General features: G+C 35.7%; 1 protein-coding gene across 1 annotated transcript in view; it reads left to right on the forward strand.

The window, feature by feature from the left end:
- The window catches only part of DNAH14 (dynein axonemal heavy chain 14), a 526,180-nt gene that overhangs the window by 243,792 nt on the left and 261,401 nt on the right, over positions 1 to 20,987 (forward strand). The window contains exons 37-38 of the mRNA XM_045397720.2: positions 12,390 to 12,524; positions 20,113 to 20,328. Of these exons, the coding sequence (XP_045253655.2) occupies positions 12,390 to 12,524; positions 20,113 to 20,328 (351 nt within the window). The remainder of the gene's footprint in view (positions 1 to 12,389; positions 12,525 to 20,112; positions 20,329 to 20,987) is intronic.

Raw genomic sequence — 20,987 nt, forward strand, 5'->3', positions numbered from 1 at the left:
TGATTTCACTTAACATAATCATCCATGTTGCTGCAGATGTCAGGATTTCATTTTTATGGCTAAATAATATTCCTGTGTGTGTATTTATGTATGTATATGTTACATATATGTACACATATATATGTGTGTATGTTTGTGTGTATATATATATTTTCTTTATTCATCTGTAGAAGAACATTTAGGCTGATTCCATATCTTGTCTATTATAAATAGTGTTGCAGTAAACATGGGAATGCAGATGTCTCTTCAACATACTGATCCCATTTCTTTTGGATATATACCCAGTAATAGGACTGCTGGATCATATGGTAGTTCTATTTTTGCTTTTGTGAGGAACCTTCATACTGTTTTTCATGATGATTGTACTAATTTACATTTTCACCAACATTGTATAAGAGTTCCCTTTTCTCCACATCTTCACCAACATGTTATTTTTTGTTTTTCTGATAGTAGTCATTCTACTAGAGTGAGGTGATATCTCATTGTGGTTTTGATTTGCATTTCCCTGATGATTAGTGTTGTGAATATTTTTTCATATATCTGTTGATCATTTGTGTGGCTTCCTTTGAGAAATGTCTATTCAGGTTTTTTGCCCATTTTAAAATCAGATTAGTTTTTTTGCTACTGAGTTGAGTTCCTTATATATTATGGATATTAACCCTTTATAAGATACATAGTTTGCAAATACTTTTTTCCATTCAGTAACTTGTCTCTTCAATTCATTGTTTTCTTAGCTGTGCATAAGCTTTTTGGTTTCATGTAATCCCATTTGTCTATTTTCGCTTTTGTTGCATGTGCTTCTGAGGCCTTATTTTTAAAATTCTTGCCCACTCCAATTTCAGGAAGCATTTCTCCTATGTTTTCATCTAGTAGTTGCACTACTAGAAGTCTTCAGTCTGTTTAGAGTTGTAAGTCTTCAATCTGTTTAGAGTTGATTTTTGTTTAATATGGTGAGAGATAGGGGTCTAGTTTTTTTCTTTTCTTTGTGGCTATCCAATTTTCCCAGAATTGCTTATTCAATGCACTTATAGATGCAGATGTCTGTTTTTCTGCCCATACCTTGCCATTTGTGTTATTATAGCTTAGTATTATATTTTGAAGTCAGGTGATGCGATGCTTTCAGCCATGTTCTTTTTGTTCAAGATTGCATGAGTTTGGGGTATTTTGCACTTACAGATGAATTTTAAGATTTTTTTCTATTTCTGTGAATAAAGTTATTGTTATTTTGACAGGGATTGATTGCACTGAACCTAAAGATCACTTTGGGCAATGTGGATGTGGACACTTTAACAATATTAATTCTTCCAATCCATGAACACAGGATACCTTTCCATTTATTTGTGTCGTCTTTACTTTCTTTAATAAGTGTTTTATAGATGATGATAGATGTTTTGTAGAGATCTTTCATGTTGTAGGTATTGCATATTTTTGTAGCTATTATAAATAGTATGCTCTCTTGGTTTCTTTCTCAGTCAGTGTTGGTGCTGGCATATAGAAATGCTACTGATTTTTGTATGTTGATTTTGTATCCTGCAACCTTATTAAATTCATTTATTAGTTTTAAACGCTTTTTGGTGGAGTCTTTAGTACTTTCTGTATAGATGATTATGTCATCTGTAAATAGGACAGCTTAAATTCCTCCTTTCTAATTTGGATCCTTTTTATCCTTTCTCATGCCTAATTGCTCTGGCTAGAACTTCAGGTAATATTTTGAGGAAAAGCGGTGAAAGTGAGCATCCTCATCTTGTCCCAGATCTTAGAAGAAAGGCTTTCAACGTTTCCCTGTTCAGTATGATGTTAGCTGTGGGTTTGTCATATATTGGCTTTATTGTGTTGATGTATGTCCCTTCTATGCCCAGTTTGTTTAAGGTTTTTTTTTTTTTATTATAAAGGTATGCTGATTTTTACAAATGCTTTTTAAGCATCTGTAGTAATGATAATGTGGTATTTGTCCCTGATTTTGTTAATGAGATATATCATGTTTACTGTTTTGCATATGTTGAACAATCCTTGCATTGCTGGGATGAATCCCACTTGATCATGGTGAATGATCTTTTTAATGTCTTGTTAAATTTAGTTTGCTAGTATTACATTCAGAATTTTTGCAACTATGTTCATCGAGGATATTAGTCAGTGGTTTCCTTTTTTGTTGTGTTCTTGTCTGGTGTTGATATCAGAGTAATGCCAGCTTCATAGAACACATTGGGAATCATTTTCTTGAAGAGTCTGAGTAGAATTGGTATTAGTTCTTCTTTAAATGATTGGTAGAATTCAGCAGTGAAGCCATCACATCCTGGGCTTTTCTTTGATGGAAAACTCTTTATTACTCATTATTGACCTGCGTAGGTTTTCTTTTCTTCATAATTCAATCTTGATAAGTTATATGTGTCCAGGAATATATCCATTTCTTCTAGGTTTTCTAATTTGTTGGGATGTAGTTGTTCATAGTAGTCTTTTATGATCCTTTGTATTTCTGTGTTATCAGCTATAATGTCTCCTTTTTCTTCTCTGATTTTATTTATTTGAGTCTTTTATTGTTAGTCTAGTGAAAGATTTGTTGATTTTAAAAATCTTTTCAGTAAAGAAGGTGTTTGTTTTATTGATCTTTTGTATTTTTTCCTCCCTATTCTCTCATCTTTATTTTTTTTTCTTCTCATTTGGGTTTTGATTGTTCTTATTTTTCTAGTTTCTTGAGGTGTAAGTGTTGATTTTGGATCTTTTTACTTTTTTGATGTAGATGTTTATTGCTATAAACTTCCTTCTTTTTTTTTTTTTTTTTTTTTTTTTGAGATGAAGTCTTGCTCTGTCCCCCAAGCTAGAGTGCAGTGGTGCAATCTCAGCTCACTTCTGAGACTTAGTTAGTAAGACTCACAGGATCTGATGGTTATTATTTTCCTGCACAAGCTGTGTACCTCCAGGGTTCAAGCGATTCTCCTGCCTCAGCCTCCTGAGTAGCTGGAACTACAGGCACCCACTGTGCCCAGCTAATTTTTGTATTTTTAGTACAGACAGGGCTTTACTATGTTGCCTAGACTGGTCTTGAACTCCTGACCTCGTGATCCACCCACCTCAGACTCCTGAAGTGCTGGGATTACAGGCGTGAGCCACCACACCCAGCCAAACTTCCTTCTTAAAGGAAGGGATGCACTATGTTTATCCAACTTCCTTCCTTCCCTGCTTTTGCTATATCCTCTTGGTTTGGGTATGTGGTGTTTCCATTTTCATTTGTCTCAAGGAATTTTTAAAATTATTTTTTAATTTTTTTCATTGACCCATTGGTCGTACATGAGCACGTTAATTTCCACATATTTGTAGTTTCCAAAGTTCGTCCTGTTACTGATCGTTAGTTTTAATTCATTGTTCTCAGAAAAGATACTTGATAGGATCTCCATTTTTTAAAAATTGTGAAGACTTGTTTTGTGGCTCAATATATGGTTTGTCTTTGAAAATGTTCCATGTGCTGTTAAAAATAATGTCTATGTTATATCTGTTGGGTGAAATATTCTGTTAGGTTCATTTGATCTAGAGTGCAGTTTAACTCCTATGTTTATTTATTTTCTGTCTATATGAATTATCCATTGATGACAGTTGCGTGTTGAAATCTCCTACTATTATTGTATAATATGGTTTGGCTGTGTCCCAACCCAAATCTCATCTTGAATTCCCACGTGTTGTGGGAGGTAAATGAATTATGGGGGCAGGTCTTTCCCGTGCTGTTCTCATGATAGTTAGTAAGTCTCATGGGATCTGATGGTTATTATAATGGGGAGTTTTCTTGCACAAGCTCTTTTTGCTTACTGCCATCCCATGTAAGAGGTAACTTGCTCTTCCTTGCCATCTGCCATTGTTGTGAGGCTTCCCCAGCCATGTGGAACTGTAAGTTCAATTAAACCTCTTTCTTTTATAAATTGCCCAGTCTTGGGTGTGTCTTTATCAGCAGCATGAAAACAGCTAATGCAGTAAGTTGGTACCAGTAGAGTGGGGTGTTGTTGAAAAGATACCTGAAAATGCGGAAGCGACTTTGGAACTGGGTAACAGGCAGAGATTGGAACAGTTTGGAGGGCTCAGAAGAAGACAGGAAAATGTGGGAAAGTTTGGAACTTCCTAGAGACTTGTTGAATGGCTTTGACCAAAAGCCTGATAGCAATATGAAAAATAAGGTCCAAACTGAGGTGGTTTCAAATAGAGATGAGGAACTTGTTGGGAACTGGAGTAAAGATGACTCTTGTTATGTTTTAACAAAGAGACTGGCAGCATTTTGCCCCTGCCCTTGAGATTTGTGGAACTTTGAACTTGAGAAAAATGATTTAGGGTATCTGGCGGAAGAAATTTCTAAGCAGCAAAGCATTCAAGAGCTGATTTGGGTGCTGTTTAAAGGCATTCCATTTCATAAGGGAAGCAGAGCATAAAAGTTTGGAAAATTTGCAGCCTGACAATACAATAGAAAAGAAAATCTCATTTTCTGAGGAGAAATCCAAGCCAGCTGCAGAAATTTGCGTAAGTATGGGGATCCACATGTTAATCCCCAAGACACTGGGGAAAATGTCTCCAGGGCATGTCAGAGGTCTTCACGGCAGCACTTCCCATCACAGGCCTGGAGGCCTAGGAAGAAGAAATGGTTTCATGGGCCAGACCCAGGGTCCCTGTGCTGTGTGCAGCCTGAAAGAGGACAACATAGAGCTCCAGCCATGGCTTCAGAGGGTGCAAGCCTCAAGACTTAGCAGCTTCCATGTGGTGTTGTACCTACAAGTGCACAGAAGTCCGGAACTGGGGTTTGGGAACCTCTGCTTAGATTTCAGAGGATGTATGGAAATGCCTGGATGTCCAGGCAGAAGTTTTCTGCAGTGGTGGGGCTCTCATGGAGAACCTCTGCTAGGGTGGTACAGAAGGGAAATGTGGGGTCAAAGCCCCCACACAGAGTCTTCTGGGGCACCATCTAGTGGAGCTGTTAGAAAAGGGCCACCATCTTCCAGAACCCAGAATGATAGATCCACTGACAGCTTGCACTGTGCACCTGGAAAAGCCATAGACGCTCAATGTTAGCCAATGAAAACAGCCAGGAAAGGGGCTGTACCCTGCAAAGCCACAGGGGCAGAGCTGTCTAAGACGAGCAGAACCCACCTCTTGCATCAACATGATCTGGACGTGAGATGTGAAGTCAAAGGAGATCATTTTGGAGCTTTAAGATTTGACTGCCCTGCTGCATTTTGTACTTACATGAGGCCTGTAGCTCCTTTGTTTTGGCCAATGTCTCCCATTTGGAATGGCTGTGTATTAGTCTGTTTTCATGCTGCTGATAAAGACAGACCCAAGACTGGGAAGAAAAAGAGGTTTCATTGGATTTACAGTTCCACATGGCTGGGGTGGCCTCAGAACCATGGAGGGAGGCAAAAGGCACTTCTTATATGGTGGTGGCAAGAGCAAAATGAGGAAGAAAAAGTGGAAACACCTGATAAACCCATCAGATCTCATGAGACTTAATTCACTATCACAGGAATAGCAGGGGAAAGACCAGCCCCCATGATTCAATTGCCTCCTCTGGGTCCCTCCCACAACACATGGGATTTCTGGGAGATATAATTCAAGTTGAGATTTGGGTGGGACACAGCCAAATTATATCAGGCTATGTTTATCCAATGCCTGTACCCCCGTTTGTATCTAGGGAGTAACTAACTTGCTTTTGATTTTACAAGCCCATAGGAAGAAGAGACTTGCCTTGTCTCAGATGAGACTTTGGACTGTGAACTTTTGAGTTAATGCTGAAATGAGTTAAGACTTTGGGGGACCTTTGGGAAGGCATGACTGGTTTTGAAATTTGAGGACATGAGATTTGGGAGGGACCAGGGGTGGAATGATGTGGTTTGGCTGTGTCCCCACCCATATATCCCATGTGTTGTGGGAGGGACCCAGTAGGAGGTAATTGAATTATGGATCAAGTCTTTCCCATGCTGTTCTTATGATAGTAAGTCTCGTGAGATCTGATGGTTATTACAAGGGGAAGTTTTCCTGCTCAAGCTCTTTTTGCCTGCTGCCATCCATATAAGGTGTGACTTGCTTCTCCTTGCCTCCTGCCATGATTGTGAGGCTTCCCCAGCCACATGGAACTGTAAAGTCCAATTGAACCTCTTCCTTTTGTAAATTATCCAGTCTTGGATATGTCCTAATTAACAGTGTGATAACAGACTAATACATCATATTGCAGTCAATCTCTCCCTTTAGATCTGTTAATATTTGCTTTATATAATTAGATGATCCGGTGTTGAGTGCATAGATATTTACAATTATTATATTATCTTGTTGTGTTGACACTTTTATCATTATATAATGTCCTTTTTCTCTTTTTACAGTTTTTGACTTAAAATCTATTTTATCTGTATAAGTATTGCTATTCCTGCTGTTTTTGGTTTCCATTTGCATGGAATATCTTTTTCTATGCATTGACTTTCAGTCTATATGTGTCTTTATAGGGGACATGAGTTTCCTGCAGGCAGCTTATAGTTGAGTCTTGTTTTATTTAATCTATTTAGCCCCTCTGTCTTTTAATTGGAGAATTTAGTTCATTTACATTCAGGGTTATTATTGATGTGTAAGAACTTGCTACTGCCATTTTGTTACTTATTTTCTGGTTGTTTTTGTAACTCCTCTTTTCCTTTCTTCTTTTCTTACAATGAAAAGAAACAAACTAAACTATAAATCTCCATATTATAATTCCATCTTCCCCACCTTTCAACTTGTGGATATCTCCATTTACATCTTTTTATACTGTCTATCTCACAATAAATTGTTTTAGTTATTGTTTTTGACATTTTTCTCTTTTAGTCTTCATATTAAAGACATGAATATTTTACACACCACAATTACAGTATTAGGTAATGTGAATTTTGGTATACCTGTTTTTATCAGTGAGCTTTACACCTTCAAATTTCTCTTGTTACATGTTATCATAATTTTCCTTCAGATTGAAGAGCTCCTTTTAGCATTTCTTGTAAGACAGGTCTTATGGTGATGAATCCCCTCAGCTGTTGCATGTCTGAGTAAGTTTTCTAACTCTCCTTCATGTTAGAAGAATGGGTTTTCTGGCTAAAGTATTCTCAGTTGGCAGTTTTTTTCTGTCAGGACTTCAAATATATGATCCCACTGTCTCTGGCCTCTAAGGTTTCCAATGAAAAGTCTGCTGCCAGATGTATCAGGACCCCTTTAAGTGTTACTTGCTTCTTTCTCTTTCTGCTTTTGGGATCCTCTCCTGTCCTTGATCTTTCAGAGTTTATTATATGCCTTGGAGTAGTCTTATTTGAGTTAAATCTGCTTGGTGATCTTTGATCTTTCTGTATCTGGATATTTATATCATTCTCTACATTTGTAAAGTTTTCTGTTATTATTTCTTGATATAAGCATTCTACCCCTTTTTCTTTCTCACTCTCTCTCGAAGGCTAGTGACTTTTATATATGCTCTTTTGATGCTGTTCCACAGATGTCATGAGCATCCTTCAATTTCATTCTTGTCTGTTACTCTACTCTCACTGTGTGTCTTAGTCTGTTTTGTGTTGCTGTAAAGAAATATCTGAGGCTGAGTAAATTATAAAGAAAAGAGGTTTATTTGGTTCATAATTCTGATGACTGAAAAGTTCAAGATTTGGCACCTGGTGAGGGCCTCTGGCTGCTTCCACGCATGACAGAAAGTGAAAGGGAGCTGCCATGTGTAGATATAACATGGCAAGACAGGAAACAAGAGAGAGATGGGCAAGATTCCAGGCTTTTTTTAATAACCAACTCTTGAAGGAACTGTAATAGGAAGGCATTAATCTATTCATAAAGGATCCTCTACAAGATATAAATACTTCTTATTAGGCCCCATCTCCATCAGACATCAAATTTCAACATGAGTTATGAAGGTGACAAATATTCAAACTGTACCACTGAATACTTTCAAATAGCCTGTCTTTGAGCTCACTTTTGTTCTGATGGATCTGCTCTACTGTTAAGACCCTCTAATGCATTATTTTAAAGTAAGTTTTTATTCTAGACCTACAGGGTACATATACAGGTTTGTTACATGGTTATATTGTGTGATGCTGAGGTTTGGGCTTCTATTTATTCCATTATCCAGATAGTGAACATAGCACACAATAGGAATTTTTTCAACCCTTGCTCCCTTCCCTTCCTCCCTCCTTCTGGAGTCCCTAATGTCTGTTGTTACCAACTTTCTGCCCATGTGTACTTAAGATTTACCTGTTACTTATAAGTGAGAACTTGTGATATTTGGTTTTCCATTTCAGTGCTAATTTGTATAAGATAATAGCCTCCAACTGCATCCATGTTGCTACAAAGGACTTGATTTCATTCTTTTTTATGGATGCATAGTATTTTATGGTGTATATTTGTGACATTTTCTTGATCCAATCCACTGTTAATGGGCACCTAGGTTGATTTCGTGTCTTTGCTACTATGAATAGTGCTGCAGTGAACATATGAATGTAGATACCTTTTTGGAATAATGATTAATTTTTCTTTGGGTACATACCCTGTAATAAGATTGCTGGGGCAAATGGTAGTTCTATTTTTAGTTCTTTGAGACATCTCCAAACTGCTTTCCACAGTGACTGAACTAATTTACATTCTCACCAACAGTGTATAAGTATGCCCTTTTCTCTACAGCATCACCAGCGTATGTTTTTATTTTGCTTTTTAGTAGCAGTAGCAGCCATTCTAATTAGTGTGAAACCAATTCATTGTGGTTTTGATTTCCTTTCTCTGATAATTAGTGATATGAGCATTTTTTCATATGTTTATTGGCCTCTTATATGTCTTCTTTTGAGAAGTGTCTGTTCATCTCCTTTGCCCACTTTTTAAAGGAGTTATTTATTTATTTATTTATTTGTTTGTTTGCTTGCTGAATTCTTTAAGTTGCTTATAGATTTTGGATACTGGACCTTTGTCAGATGCATAGTTTACAGTTATCTCCTCCCACTGCTTATTTTTGTCAGTTTTGTTGAAGATCAGATGGTTGTAGATACGTGGCTTTATTTCTCGATTTTCTATTCTGTCCTGTCATTCAGATAAATAAACCAAAAGAACAAAATATAGAAGAAATCGCTGGGTGTGGTGGCGCATGCCTGAAACTCCAGCACTTTGGGAGGCCGAGGCAGGTGGATCACTTGAGGTCAGTGGTTTGAGACCACCCTGGCCAACATGGTGAAACCCTGTCTCTACTAAAAAAATAAAAATACAAAAAGAATTAGCTAGGAATGACAGCATATGCCTGTAATCCCAGCTATCTGAGAGCTGAGGTAGGAGAATCGCTTGAACCCTGGAGGCAGAGGTTGCAGTGAACCAAGATCGCACCATTGCACTCTAGCCTGGGCAACAGGGTGAGATTTCATCTCATAAAATAAAATAAAAAGAAATTAATTAAGAAATTAACCTTATTAAATGTGGACACTTCATACATGATAGAAGTAGCAAACCAGTAAGGAAGAGTCTTGGAAAAATGGTTATTCACATGGGGAAAAATAGATCATCAACTGGCATCTTAAAAAAAAATCCAGACAATTTAAAAATGGGAAATGTGAATGTCTAAAACTTTTAGGGAGGATAAGATAGAGCCAGATGGTGGAATAGAACCTTCAAGGACTCATACCCTTGAAATAACATCAAATTGAACAACTATCCACACAAGAAAATGCCTTCACAAGAGCTAAGTAATTAGGTAAGAGATCAGAGTACCTAATTTTACCATAAAAACAGAAAAGACACATTGGAAAAAGTAGAAAGAACAGTCTCACACTGCCTACACTAGCCCTACCCCAACCCCAGGCAGCACAGAGCCCAGGGAAAGATTCTGTCCACTTGAGAGAGAGAGAGAGGAAAGTGTGTGAGACTTTGCATTTAGTACTGGCCCTGCCACAATAAAAGACAACACTAGGCATAACACCATGGCCCCTGATTCCAGGCTGGTGACCACGAAAAGAGTATTTAGACTCACTGTGGACCAGAAAGGAATCTGTCATCCCAGTGGGAGAAACTCAAGTCCTGACCCAATTCACCCTTGGCTGACTGAAGTGGGCTCAGGTCCCGAATAAAATTCTGTCGTAGGCAGGCCATAGTACAACAGTCCTTGGGTGATGTCAATGCTGTGCTGATCTGTGAGGCTGGGGGCTTTGGGTGTGGCCCTGCATGATATCAACTGCAGCAGCTATGCAGAGCCCATGTCTCTCTTTTCCCAGCTCCAGGCAGTGCAGTGTGAAGGGAGACTCCTTCCACTTAGAAGGAGAGGAAAGGATGCAGGGGACTTTGCCTTGGAACTTAGTACTAGCTCTGCCACTGTAAACTAGAGTACCAGAAGAGCCTTGTGGACCCTGATTCCAGGCAGATACTCCTGAACAGTATTTCTAGACCCAATCTAGGCCAGAAGGGAATCACCTGCCTTGGTAGGATGGATCAGAGTCCTGGCCAGCATCATTACTGGCTAACTAAAGTGGCCTCAGGCAATGAATAAATATCAATGGCAGGTAGGCAGTGGTGGCTGCAGGCCTTGGGCAAGCCCCAGTGCTGCAAAGGTCTAGAAGCCACGGGTAGTGTGGTACCAGCTCTAGGATGTGACAAAAAAGGTATTAAGAGGAAAGTTTACAGCGCTGAATGCCTACATTAAGAAGTTAGAAAGATCTCAAATTAGCAATCTAGCATTGCATCCAATTGAACTATAAAAACAAGAACAAACTAATCCCAAAGCTAGTAGAAGAAAAGAAGTAACTAAAATCAGAGCAGAACTGAAGAAAATTGAGAGATTGAAACCCAAACATCTACACAAAGGATCAATGAAACCAAAAGTTGGTTTTTTGAAAGGACAAACAAGATCAATAGACCACTAGCTAGATTAACAAAAAAATAGGAAGATCCAAGTAAGTACAATCAGAAATAACAAAAGTGATGTTATAAGCTACCCTACAGAAATACAAAAGATCCTCAAAGACTATTATGAACACTTCTATTTACACAAAATAGAAAATCTAGAGGAAATGGTTGAATTTCTAGAAACAAACAACCTCCCAAGATTCAATCAGGAAGAAACTGAAACCTGAAAAGGTCAACAACACGTTCCAAAATTGAGTCTGTAACAAATAACCTACTAACCAAAAAAAGCCCTGGACCAGAAAGATTCACAGTCAAATTCTACCAGATGTACAAAGAAGAGCTAATACCAATCTTAATGAAATTATTCAAATAAAAAATCAAGTAGGGATTACTCCCAAAGTCATTATATAAAATCAGTATAATATGACAATGACAAAAGAAAACTACAGACCAATATCTTTGATGAACATAGATGCAAAAATCCTCAACAAAATACTAGCAAACTAAATCCAGCAGGACATCAAAAAACATGAATTCACCATGATCAAGAAGCCTTGATTCCTGGGATGCAAAGTTGGTTCAACATATGCAAATCAATGAATGTGATTCACCACATAAACAGAATTAAAAACCATATGATTGGCTGGGCACAGCGGCTCACACCTGCAATTCCAAGACTTTGGGAGGCAGAGTTGAGTGGATCGCTGGAGCCTAGGAGTTCAAGACTAACCTGGCCAACGTGGGAAACCCCATCTCTACTAAAAATACAATAATTAGCCAGCTGTGGTGGCATGCACCTGTAGTTCCACATACTCAGGAGGCTGAGGCATGAGAATCGCTTGAACCTGGAAAGCAGAGGTTGCAGGGAACCCAGATTGTACCACTGCACACCATCCTGGGCAGCAGAGCAAGACTCTGTCTCAAAGAAAAAAAAAAAAAAAGCAAAACATATGATTGTCTCAGTAGATGCAGAAAAAGCATTTGATAAAATCCAACATCCCTTTTTTGATAAAAACTCTTGACAAACTAGGCATCAAAGGAACATACCTTAAAAAAATAAAAAAAAGAGCCATATTGAATAGGTGGAAATTAAAAGCATTCCCCTTAAGAATTAGAATACGACAAGAATGCCCACTCACACCACTCTTAGGCAACACAATACGGGAAGTCCTAGGCGGAACAACCAGATAAAAGAAAGAAATAAAAAACACCCAAATAGGAAAAGAGGAAGTTAAATTATGCCTCTTCGCTGATGGTATGACTCTGTACCTATTATTAAAATAAAATAAAAATAAAAATAAACATAGCCAAGAGACTCCTAAATCTGGTGAACAACTTCAGCAAAGTTTCAGGACACAAAATCAATGTAAAAGTAGCATTTCTATACACAAATAACATTCATGTTGAGAGCCAAATAAAGAATACAGATTCATTTATTATAGCCACAAAAAAATAAAATAGTTATTGGATGTAGAGATATATTTGTAAATAAACTTAAAATCATTAATGAATGAATAAATCTGTAAATTTTGTTTTAGGTTTGTGTTGGTGTGATGTTAGTGGGCCCAACAGGTGGAGGAAAGACAACAGTCAGAAAAATTTTGGAAAAAGCATTAACACTATTACCAATTGCAGACTTCTTATCAGTTGCAGAAAGAAAATCTGCTTCAAGGGTAAATGTTCTGTTAAATAAAATGTTTCTGTATTTGTTCATATCTTATTTTACCTTTAATTAATATTTTATGTTCTCTTTATATTGGTATTTTCATTACTTATTAAACTTATTGCTAGGAATTTTGTAGTTAAGAATCATAGTGAGTGGGGTTTTAACTTAAACTGAACGTTACTAGTTTAAAGAAACTGTTGTATATTTATTTTGTATCTAGGCACCTTAATAAATGAAGTTTTAATTTCTTATTGTGTTTAGGTATCAGTTGAATTATCTCCAAATGAAAATAATTTTGTCTCTTCTTGAATATTTATATAACTTCTATTCTCATCTTAATGAATTAACTTTCCAAGACAATGTTAACTATAATATTTGTTCCTTACTTTATCTGGAATGTATTTAATATTTATGCATTTAATATGATATTTGACCTTGGTCGCTGATAAATATTCCTTTTCACACTTGGGAACTTTCTTTTCCCATTACACTTTGGTTTATTTGGCTGTTACAATTTATTAAATTATTTTCAGCATCTATTTCTTAAATCTTTTAACTGATTAATGTAATAAACTATGTTGATTTATTAATGTTAACTTGTCTTTGAATTCCTTGCATAGTGCCTACTTAGTCATGATATATTTTTATTCAATATAAAGTCAGACTCCACTAAATAGTATGTACTTCAATTACTTAGTTAGTGATTTATTGTTGGTAACATATTCCAAAAATTTAGAAATTCAGATTATTGGTTATGTGGATTTTTTTTCAGTTAGTGGGAAATACCCTGCTTCAAGATGATACACGTAGTAGTTCATACTCTTTTCTCTTTTCCCTTCATGCAAATTTTCCTTCCTGAAAGATCTCAATTAGTTCTTACACAGTTATAACTAATAAGAGGCGAATTATCACAGCAATAATAATAATAACTAATACGTATGGACTACCTAAAAAGGTCCAAGCAGAGTGCTAAAACACTTTTGCTTGAATTATCTTTAATTCTCACAACAACAGTGAAGACAGTAATTCGCTTTATTTAAAACGGTTTTTTAATTCCAAAAATAGTATGTATTATTGTGAGAAATTTGGAATATAAAATGTGAAGGAATAATCACCTAGAATAATAATACAGTAAAATGTGAAAACGGTAACATGTGAAAACATATTACTGTATTAGCTTTGATTATTTATTCTACACTAAATGTATTTTGAAATAACTGAGATAGTACCATGTATAATAAATCTTAGTTTTTCCAACCTTGGAATTTTCACCTAATGTTATATGCTGAGAATTAACCTCATGACATTAAACATTTCTGACAAGTATCCCAATTACTGTATTCTGTATATATGACTATACTATAATTTATTTAATGATTCTCACATGTTTAATAGTTTTAAATTTTTGTTTTTTAAAGATATAATTGTAATAAACATACTTAAGAATGGTGGTAGGACCTGAGGTAATGGAATTATTTTGGTCATCCTTAGTTTATGACTTTCTTCTTATTGGTCTGTTCAAGACCTTCTCTTTATTTTAGTGTAGTTTTGTTTAATTTATTTACCTTATTTCCTTATCTTTCTTTTTCCTCCTTATCATAGGAACCCTCCTCGCTATATGCCTTTAGATATGTGTGTGTACTTAAAAATTTGATACCCAGTAATGTAATTGCTGGTTGGCAGGGTATAACTTCACCATGTACTGCCAGGTAAAATTCACACACATTAGATAAACCATTTTAAAGTGTACATTTTGGTGACATTTAATGCATTCACAGTGTTATGCAATTACTACCTCTCTCTAATTTCCAAATATTTTTATCACCCCAGGAAAACACCCCTTTCTCATTAAGAAATCACCCCCTATTCTCCTATCTTCCCATTCCCTGGAAGCCACTAATTGGTTTTCTGTTTCTATAGGTTTGCCTATTTTGGCAGAGATGTATGTATAGATATATATATCTAGGTTGTTTCTGCCTTTTGGTTGTAATGAATATTACTGTTGTAAACATTTGTGTACAAGTTGAGTAGACGTATGCTTTCATTTCCTTTGGATGTATACCTTGGAGTAGAATTGTTGGGTCATATGGTAATTCTGTGTTTAGCTTTTTGAGGAACCACCAAAGTGTTTTCCACGGTAACTACATCATTTTAAATTGCTATTAGCAATGTGTGAGGCTTTTTATTTCTCCATATCCTCACCAACATTTATTATTTCCCATGTTATTTTCCATTCTAGTGGATGTGAAGCACTATCTCATTGTAGTTTTGGTGTTGAATACCTTTTCATATGCTTATTGGCCATTTGTATATCTTCTCTGGAGACATGTCTGTTCATGTCTTTGTCCATTTTTAGATTATATTGTTGTCTTTTTGTTGTTCAGTTGTGAGAGTTCTTTATATGTTCTGGACACAAAACTCTTATCAGATTGTGATCTGCAAATATTTTTTTCCTGTTTTGTGAGATGTCTTTTCCCTTTCTTGATGTGAAGTGTAGGGGTCCAACTTCATTCTTTTACGTAGGGATATCCAGCTCTTCCTGTACCATTTGTTAAAGTCTATTATTTTCCCCCACTAAATGGTCTTGGCATTTTTTTTTTGAAAATCAGTTGGCCACAGATGTTTGGGTTTGTTTCTGGTCTCACAGTTCTATTACATTTTTCTGTATGTCTTTCCTTATACCTGAATATATATGTTGTGATTGCTATATGGTTTTATATAGTAGTCTCCCTGTATCCATGGTTTTACTTTGCACAGTTTCAGTTACTCATGGTCAACTGTGGTCCAAAAGCATTAAATGGAAAATTTCAGAAATAAACAATTAATAAGCTTTAAACACTACATTACAATGCCCACATCATTCACCTTAGTTCATCTCTTTATATTGGCATTTTATCATATCATTATCACAGGAAGAGTGAGTATAGTACAATAAGACATTTTGAGGGAAACAAAGATGACATTCATATCAGTTTTAAGTTATTACATATTGTTTTAATTGTTCTATTAACTATTGTTAACATCTTACTGTGCCTAATTTATAAAACTTTATCACAAGTATGTATCTATAGGGAAAAACATAATATATAAATGGTTCTGTAATATCTGTGGTTTCAGGCATCCACTAGGTGCCTTGGAATGTATCCCCTGTGGATAAAGAGGGATTACTGTAGTAAGTTTTGAAACTGAGAAGTGCAAGTTCTCCAACTTTGTGTTTTGTTTTTTGGCTATTTGGTTATTTGGGTCTCTGTGCAATTCCATATGAATTTAAGGATTGGCTTTTCCATTTCTGCAGAAAAGGCCGTTGGAATTTTGATACGAATTGCGTTGATCCTGCAGATCATTTTGGTGAACACTACCATCTTAACAATAAAGTTTTCCAATTGATGAACACAGATGTCTTTCCATTTTTGTATCTTTGATTTCTTCTGCAAAGTTTTCTATTTTTCAGTATACGAATCTTTCTCCTATCATTAAGTTTATTCCTAGGCATTTTATTCTTTGGAATCCTTGTCTTATTCCTGATTTCAGTCTTTCACCAATTGAGTACAGTGCTAACTGTTGAGTTTCATAAATACCCCTTATCATGTTAAGGAAGTTTACTTCTCTTCCCAGTTTTCTGAGTGTTTTTTTACCATGAAAAGGTGTGAAATTTTGTCAAATGCATTTTCTTTGCCTTTTGATATGATCGTGTGGTTTCTTTCCTTCGTTTTACTATGATAGTGGGTTACATTGATTGATTTTCTTATGTTGAACTACCCTTGCATTCCTGGGATGAATCCCACTTGGTCAAGGTGCATAATCCTTTAAATGTGCTGTTGGATTCAGTTTGCTAGCATCTTTTTGAGGATTTTTGCATATATATTCTTAAGGGCTATTGGTCTGTAGTTTTCTTTTCTTGTGCCGTCTTTGGATATGGTATCATAGTAATGCTGACCTCATAGAATGTATTAGTGTTTCCTAGTTTTCTTTTCTTTTTGCAAGAGTTTGAGTAGGATTGGTGTTAATTCTTCTTTAAGTGTTTGGTGGAATTTACCTACCATTTGTAGTTGGACTGTTCTTTGTTGGAAGCTTTCGATTATTGAATCAAACTATTTGTTATGGATCTTTTGAGATTTTCTATTTCTTCAGTCAGTTTTGGTAATTTGTGTGTTTTTAGGAATTTGTCCATTTCATCTTGCTTGAAAAAACTTTGTTTTACTTTCGAACTGTGTATTTGAACTATTGTCTTTGGGTCTAAAGTCAGTCTCTTGTATGCAACATACATTTGAATCATGTTTTTGTTTCTTCATTATGCCAATTTCTTCTTTAAATTGGCAAACTTAATCTATCATTATGCCAATTTCTTCTTTTAATTGGCAAACTTAATCTATTTTATTTTGATTATTGATGATGGACTTTTGCCTTTTTGTGATTTTGTTCTATGTCTTGTATCTTTTTTGTTTCTCAATTCCTCCAAAATTGCCTTTTGTGTTTGATTTTTTTCTTTTTTTTTTTTTTTTTTTTTTTTTTGAGACGGAGTCTCGCTGTGTCGCCCAGGCTGGAGTGCAGTGGCCGGATCTCAGCTCACTGCAAGCTCTGCCTCCCGGGTTTTTACGCCATTCTCCTGCCTCAGCCTCCCAAGTAGCCGGGACTACAGGCGCCCGCCACCTCGCCCGGCTAGTTTTTTGTATTTTTTAGTAGAGACGGGGTTTCACCATGTTAGCCAGGATGGTCTCGAACTCCTGACCTCATGATCCGCCCGTCTCGGCCTCCCAAAGTGCTGGGATTACAGGCTTGAGCCACCGCGCCCGGCCTTGATTTTTTTCTAATGTAACATTTGGATTCCTTCTTAATTTCCTTTTCATTTTTTACTCATTTTTAAATAGTTACCTGGGAGATTGTAGTTAACATCTGTTAGGGTCTGAATTGTGTCCCCCTACCCAAAATTCATGTGTTAAATCTCCAACCCACAGCACCTCAGTTTGTGTCTCCCTTATTCATGGGGAATACATTTCATGACCCCCAGTGGATGCCTGGGACCACAGATAGTACTGAACCCTATATATACTTTGTTTTTTCCCAGAAATATCTATGATGAAGTTTAATTTATAAATTTGACACAGTAAAAGATGAACAATGAATACTAATAATAGAAGAATTTTTAAAAATATGATGTAATAAAAATTATGTGAATGTGGTCTCTATCTCTCAAAATATTTTGTTGTACTGTACTCACCCTTCTTGTGTTCTGTCAATCTGATAACTGAGTTGTTACTGAGTGACTAATTAGCAGGTAGATTTAAGTCCCAGGTGGGACAGAGCAAGATGATGCAAGATTTCATGAAACTACTCAAAATAGCATGAAATTTAAAACTTACAAATTGTTTATTTCTAGAATTTTGCATTTAATATTTTTGGACTGCAGTTAACCACAGGTAAATGCAACTGCAGAATGTGAAACTATAGAAAAGGGAGGATTACAGTATATTTGGAGATACAATCTTTAAAGAGGTGATTAAGTTAAAATGAGGCTATTACAGCAGGCCCTAATCCAATTTGACTTGTGTACTTATAAGAAAAGGAAATTTACAAACACAAAGAGACATCAGAGGTGTGTGTATGCACAGAGAAAAGACCACATGAAGACACAGTGAGAAGGCAGTTATCGGCAAGTCAAGGAGTGAGGCCTTTGAAGAAATCAAACCTGCTATCAACTTGATCTTAGACTTTTACTCTTCAGAATTGTGAGAAAATAAATTTGTTGTTTAAGTTACCCAGGCTGTGGTATTTTGTTGTGGCAGCCCTAGCAAACACTTAACTACCAATCTGGTAGAACTGATACCAACTTAACTTCAATAGCAGACATTAATTCTGCTCCTTCCCAGCTCTGTTCCCTGCTTTATGTTGTTACAAACTGTATCTTTATATATTGTGTACCCATTAATATAGATTCATCATTATTGTTTATGCATTTTTTAATTATATGGGAAAAAAGAGGAGTTACAAATTAAAAATTAAATAATAGTGGCTTTTATATTTACCTTAACTGTAGATCTTTATTTCTTCCTGTGAGTCTGAGTTTTTGTTTATTGTTTTTTTCATTTGAGCCTGAAGCATTTATCCCTTTATCCATTCCTTCAGCATTTTCAGTAGGGCAGGTTTCCCAGGGATGATTTATTTAGCTTCTGTTTATCTGAGAATGCCTTAGTTTGTCCCTCACTTTCATAGGATGGTTTAGCTGCATACAGAATTCTTGGTTGACAGTTTTGGTTTTTGGTTTGTTTGTTTTAGCACTTTGTATCATCCCATGCCTTCTGGCCTTTGTACTTTCTGATGAGAATTGACTTTTAATTTTGCTGAGGATCCCTTGTATTGCCTCTCTCCTGCTACTTTAAAGATTTTGCCTTTGGACATTAATAGTTTGATTATAATGTGTGTATATCTTTGTGTTTATTTTTTTTGGTGTTTCATGAGTTCTTGGATTTGTATTTTATATCTTTCATTAATTGAAAAATTTTGGGCCAGTATTTCTACCAACATTTTTTCTACTTTTTCTCTCTTTTCTTCTTCTGGAATTCCCATAATGTATAGATTGATATGTTTTATGGTTTTCCATAGGTCTCTTGGACTCTATTTTATTTATTTTTCTTCTCTTGAAATGGGTAATTTCAGCTTCCTTATCTTCAGGTTTGCTCATTCTTTTTTCTATCTGCTCAAATCTGCTATTGAATGCCACTGTTGATTTTTTATTTCAACTATTTTATTTTTCAGCTCTATAAACTCTATTTGGTTCCCTTTTATTATTTCTATCTCCTTAATGGTAGTTACTACTTGTTCTTACACTGCTTTCCAGTTTCCTCACACTTGCTCTGTGCTGGGGTAGTTTTTGACTGATTAGCTGTGCCTGCTCTGAGCCTAGTGATCAAGCTAAGATGAAAATTTCAATTCATCTCAGGTCTTTCTGCATACATCTTGATGCATATGGCTTTCAGAATTCCCCTATATGAATATCTAAATTTCCCAAAGATTTTACCCAGGCTTCTCCCTGAGGCCTTATATGGTCTGTCATATGTTTCTAGCTGTCATCTCTTGCCCTAGGCTTCCACAGGTGTGTAATCTCTCTGAAGAAGTGCCTGCCAATTTTTCTGCCTGACATCTGAGATACATAAAACGAGACCAGATATTCTGGCAAGACAGGTTAAAATATTGCAAATAAGGTTTATTTCAGGGCCAATTCTGACCTTAAGCTTAAAAGTGTTTTCTACTGTCTTTCACTTCTATACTCAACCCAGTCCCCAGACATGTTACATGCCAGTTTATATACTGTGTTCCTGGATTAGACACAGATATTTTCCCATTTTTTCTGGGGGTACTGTTTGTAGTATTACAGTTTTTTTAAAGAATGATTTGTATATTATGGCTAATTTTAACAAGTCAATATTTACTGTTCCTTGCAAATTGCTACCTTTATATAAAGTCTTTTTTTTTTTTTTTTTTTTTTTTTTGGTGTGAAGGATTTCTCCTGTAACCTTTTAATTCTTATTAGAATGCAAATAAACTAAATAATTGTTCTATAGTTAGTGTCTTTAAAAACTACACTGGATTTTTCTCAGATTTCAGGAAGAAAAGGAAAAGTAGACATTTGTGTTTTAAATCCAAAGTGTATCACTCTCAGTGAACTATATGGACAACTGGATCCTAATACTATGGAATGGACTGATGGATTATTATCAGCAACAATTCGAAGTTATGTATATTTTAACACACCAAAGAACTCAAAGAAAGACATTGATCTCAGACTAAAGTCAAGAATCTCAGATTTATCCAATGTAAGTTTAGTGTTGAATTAATATTTTTATTTAACTAATGTGGATTATTTAATTGCTTATCCAAAGACTGATGTTAAAACGTTAGATATCTAGTAGTGTAAAAGTAAATTTTAAAATGTTATGAATAGTTTTTATAAAGAGAAAAATTGTAAGTTATTAAAAAATGGAAAATCTCCCATTGAATTTTAAAATGGTCAGTAAATGAAAGAATGAAGTTAAAGAAATTTGCTTTTAAAGGAGCACAAAGTGAATTAAGTTTGAATGGAAAATGATCTAGTGATTCCAGCACCTCCAAAATACCTTACAAACTAACGAGACTAAAAAACCCTTTGTTAGAAAAGCGAATGAAGTATTTGATAGAAAATTCATCACAGAATAAATACAAATGGCAAAAAGGAAAATTTTTATTCTCATTAGCATTAACTAGAGATTACTGGTCAATTTCATTAGATAAAACACATTAACAAAGAGATGATGTTTAAAACCAAACAGAGAAGCCAGGTGTGGTGGCATAAACCTGTAATCCCAGTTCCTCTGGAGGCTGAGGCAGTAGGGTCACTTAAGCCTGGCAGTTCAAGACCAGCCTGGTCGATATCACAAGACTCCATCTCAAAGAATAAGAATAAATATTAAAACTAAATAGATTAATAAAGATTTTT

This window comes from Macaca fascicularis, chromosome 1, assembly GCF_037993035.2.
Source record: "Macaca fascicularis isolate 582-1 chromosome 1, T2T-MFA8v1.1".
NCBI lineage: Eukaryota > Metazoa > Chordata > Mammalia > Primates > Cercopithecidae > Macaca > Macaca fascicularis.